At 47.9% G+C, this 3,692-nt stretch overlaps 1 protein-coding gene across 3 annotated transcripts; it reads left to right on the top strand.

The window, feature by feature from the left end:
* Positions 1–16: 16 nt before the first annotated feature.
* LOC123967050 lies at positions 17–3,321 on the top strand. 3 transcript variants are annotated; one of them, XM_046043093.1, is made up of 6 exons: positions 17–628; positions 810–921; positions 1,155–1,183; positions 1,282–1,373; positions 1,457–1,571; positions 3,070–3,321. In XM_046043093.1, the coding sequence occupies exons 1-6, from the start codon at positions 617–619 to the stop codon at positions 3,292–3,294; spliced, it is 585 nt and encodes a 194-aa protein (XP_045899049.1). In that variant the 5' UTR covers positions 17–616; the 3' UTR covers positions 3,295–3,321. The 3 variants fall into 3 exon arrangements, 2 of the variants coding, with proteins under 2 accessions (XP_045899049.1, XP_045899048.1); XM_046043092.1 differs by having other exon boundaries at positions 17–921; XR_006824173.1 differs by lacking the exons at positions 17–628; positions 1,282–1,373; positions 1,457–1,571 and having other exon boundaries at positions 778–1,183; positions 3,070–3,172.
* Positions 3,322–3,692: the final 371 nt, after the last annotated feature.

The raw sequence follows: 3,692 nt of genomic DNA, 5'->3' as shown, positions 1-3,692 counted from the left end.
CCTACTGACATCACCTATTGAGATCACCACTGCCACCTACTGACATCAGCTATTGACATCAGCACTGACACCTACTGACATCACCTACTGACATCACTACTGACACCTACTGACATCACCGCTGACACCTACTGACACCCCCTATTGACATCACCACTGACACTACTGACATCACCTATTGAGATCACTACTGACACCTACTGACATCAGCTATTGACATCAGCACTGACACTACTGACATCACCTATTGACATCACCACTGATACCTACTGACATCACTACTGACACCTACTGACATCACCTATTGACATTGTCACTGACACCTACTGACATCACCTACTGACATCACCACTGACACCTACTGACATCACTACTGACACCTACTGACATCACCTATTGACATTGTCACTGACACCTACTGACACCCCCTATTGACATTGTCACTGACACCTACTGACATCACCACTGACATTGTCACTGACATCAGCACTGACGGCCCTTCCGGTCTGTGTTTTCAGAGCGTAGTGAAGCAGCTCGGGTGCTGCTGGAGCTCGGGGCGCAGGCAGGGACAAAGGACTCTGATGGACAGCTCTGTACAACTGCTCTGATTGGTCGGATGAGTCCAGTGGTAACAATGTTGCACCTATTGATGAATAACAGGGCTGTGATTGGTCAAAAAAAGTCATTATTAAAACTTCCAACTTTTAACAAGAAATGAGGATTTGAGTTCAAATCCTACTGTGAAATATGGAAAGATGAATCCAGCAGAAAAGAGCAGGGAGCGTCCTGATGGTGAATGTTGTGTCCAGGCCCAGCTGGCGCTCAGTCAGTTCCATGTGACGGACAGAATGACCAGACAGCAGTACTACTACCTCAACCTGTTGGAACCAGAACCACACTCACCTGAGACCCATCTGCAAGGTACCACTGCTACTACTGCTACTGCAGTACTACTACAGGGTTGCTGTAGTAGTACTGCTACCTGAACATGCTGGAACCAAAGCCGTGGCCTTTCCACCTGAAGCCCCCGAATGATAATACTGCAATATATTTCTGCTGCTGATACTTTTTACAGACCTGCTGCAGTATCAGTCACGGACACGTCTCTCTGACTCTACCCGTCTGACTGACTGACCTTTGCTTGTGTTTTGCAGAAGCAGTCATCAGCGAGCCGACGTCTCCGGTAAGTTGCATAAGTTCACTGTGACTCCTCACTCTGTTGCACTGCGCTGTGTTGCACACTGAGCTTATTGTGTTTAACTGTTGGGTTCCTGGGGTCAGCTGGAGGTGGTGGTGCAGCACGGGAAACTGGACCTCATCATGAATCCAGTCTTTCTCAAACTAATCCAGGTCAAATGGAAACTGTACGGCAGGTAAACTCTCTTCTGATTGGATGGATTTATTTTATGTCATCACTCGGTGAAAGGTCACTGCTCTACATGTCGGTCTGTGCCAGGTTGGGGGCGTGGCTTCTCCTCATACTCAACTTCCTGTTCAACATTTCCTGGACGACCGTCGCCATCTCTGTGTCCGTCCACCGAGGCTCGACTGATCGCTACGTCCTCCCCCAGGTGACCTGTCTGTCCTGGACCTGTACTGTCCTTCAAATGGAAACACAGGCTTTTTTTTTAATTGGTGAAACATGCAAATATTCTCCCTTTAACATGTAAATAAGTGTTGAGGTGGATAAATAATGTGACCGGAGGTTCTGTGATTTGGAAGAAAGCCACTTTGACTAAGTTTTTTTCTTGAATACCTGCTAGTATCCTGGATTTCAGGGTAGTACAGGATATTTTCCCGAGCTGGCGCAGGTCCCTCTGTAGTTGTAGTTTGGGGTGATCAGCCTGGTTCCCCTGAAAGCAGCCAGCACCACGACGAACCGTTTTGCCATTTTTTAGTCGGCGGTTCTGTCCTCAGCATTAGATCTTTGTTGCGGTCTGTTGACTGAGTACTTAATGGATTTTGGCTGATTGAAGGCGCTCTGACTCTGTCTTCATGTCTTCAGATATTCAGGTGGGAAATTAGAACAGTTTTCCTAGTTGTCTGTGTCTTGTATTGCTAATTGTTGTGGATTTATGGTTCAGTGTGTCCCAGAACTGAACCTTACTGTGTGTTTTAATCCCAAAAAATAAAGTCCTCCCCCAGGTAAAGGGCATAGCTGTCCAACGGCAGGTGTTAATGTGTCCAAAAGCTGCAGCGCTCGCTTAGCTCTCTCCTGAAGCGTTTCTCTGGAGAAGTGGATTTTCTGAAACTGTTTTAGAGTTTCTCAGTATTGATGTGGGAGTGCCGGTGTGGTGTCCGAACAATAATGCTGCGATGATGTGTTGAGAAGAAACCCGCTTGACACTGTTCTTGATCATAAAAGTTTATTACATCAAGGAGTTCAGCATCAATTACAAGCTCTGCAGCAGCTTGGAGAGTGACCCAGCCCGATGACCACTCTGTCTCTCTGTACATCAAACACAGCTTATATAGGACATGTTTAGGTATCTGTTGGACACCATATAAGGGTCTGAGTCTCCACATAACCACTGACCTCTGCTCTCCCCTTAAAAGGTCACTAATCCTCTATCCAGCTGCTACAGTGCTGTTCTAAACGTTATACACCAGACCGGGTCATGTTGCTGCTTTCTCTTTCTCATTTCTTTACTTTCACTGTGAAACACTTTGTTCTTATTTTTTTCTTTTTCCAAGCTTTGCATTTAATGCAGCTTTTTTGGAACATATATTGCAAAATATTATGTATAAATACTAATATAATGTCTTCATTAAGCTTTCAGAGTTACTTTGTGAATGGTTGAATTTTATTGCATGTTTTATCTCTTTTGAATTCAAAGTTTGTTCAAACCGTTCGGCGCCCTGTCTGCATGGACACAGTTCATCTCCTGTGTAAAATAAACACAGACATGCACATGTGTTGGTGGGGGCTGCTCTGTGGCTGAGCGGGGCAGGAGGGCGGGGCACCACAGGTGGGGTGCAGTCCTGGGAGCGGCAGCGGTGGGGGGGCCTGTCGGGGTAACGCCCCTCTTGTTCCGGTGTTTCCCACGCTCACCTGTCTGTCTGTCTCAGGACTGGTGGCGTGTCCTCCTCGTGCTCCTGGCGCTGCTGTTGACTCTGCAGGAGGTCCTGAGGGAGGTGCAGGACATCCTGCGTTCGAGGAGGAAGCTCCGCCTCTGGCGGCGGTGGGCAGAGCGTCGTCTCCATGACGACCTGCGCCGCTCACATCCCATGTGGCCGCAGGTAAGAATAACAGGTTTAAAGGGACGGTTCAACAGCAGTAACCCGTTAGCTTAGCTTAGCATAAAGACTGGAAACCGCTAACCTGGCTCTGTGATGTAACGGAGGTCCACGTGTCCAACCTCTGATGTGTGTGTGTGTGTGTGTGTGTGTGGGTGTGTGTGTCTGTGTCTGTGTGTCTGTGTGTGTGTGTGTGTCGGTGTGTCTGTGTGTCTGTGTGTGTGTCTGTGTGTGTGTGTGTGTGTGTCTGTGTGTGTCTGTGTGTGTGTCTGTGTGTGTGTCTGTGTGTGTGTCTGTGTGTGTCTGTGTGTGTGTCTGTGTGTGTCTGTGTGTGTCTGTGTGTGTGTCTGTGTGTGTCTGTGTGTGTCTGTGTCTGTGTGTGTGTCGGTGTGTCTGTGTGTGTCTGTGTGTGTGTCTGTGTGTGTCTGTGTGTGTGTCGGTGTGTCTGTGTGTGT

The sequence above is a fragment of the Micropterus dolomieu genome, unplaced genomic scaffold (genome assembly GCF_021292245.1).
Source record: "Micropterus dolomieu isolate WLL.071019.BEF.003 ecotype Adirondacks unplaced genomic scaffold, ASM2129224v1 contig_14915, whole genome shotgun sequence".
Lineage (NCBI taxonomy): Eukaryota > Metazoa > Chordata > Actinopteri > Centrarchiformes > Centrarchidae > Micropterus > Micropterus dolomieu.
Note: the sequence above shows the minus strand (reverse complement) of the source record. Positions and strands in the feature narration are given on the sequence as shown.

Excerpts from the sequence above, each read along its gene's own strand:
- LOC123967050 (XM_046043092.1), top strand. The coding sequence starts at position 756 with ATGAATCCAGCAGAAAAGAGCAGGGAGCGTCCTGATGGTGAATGTTGT. Across the intron at positions 922-1,154 it reads ACCTGAGACCCATCTGCAAG|AAGCAGTCATCAGCGAGCCG; the intron begins GTACCACTGCTA and ends TGTGTTTTGCAG. Across the intron at positions 1,184-1,281 it reads TCAGCGAGCCGACGTCTCCG|CTGGAGGTGGTGGTGCAGCA; the intron begins GTAAGTTGCATA and ends TCCTGGGGTCAG.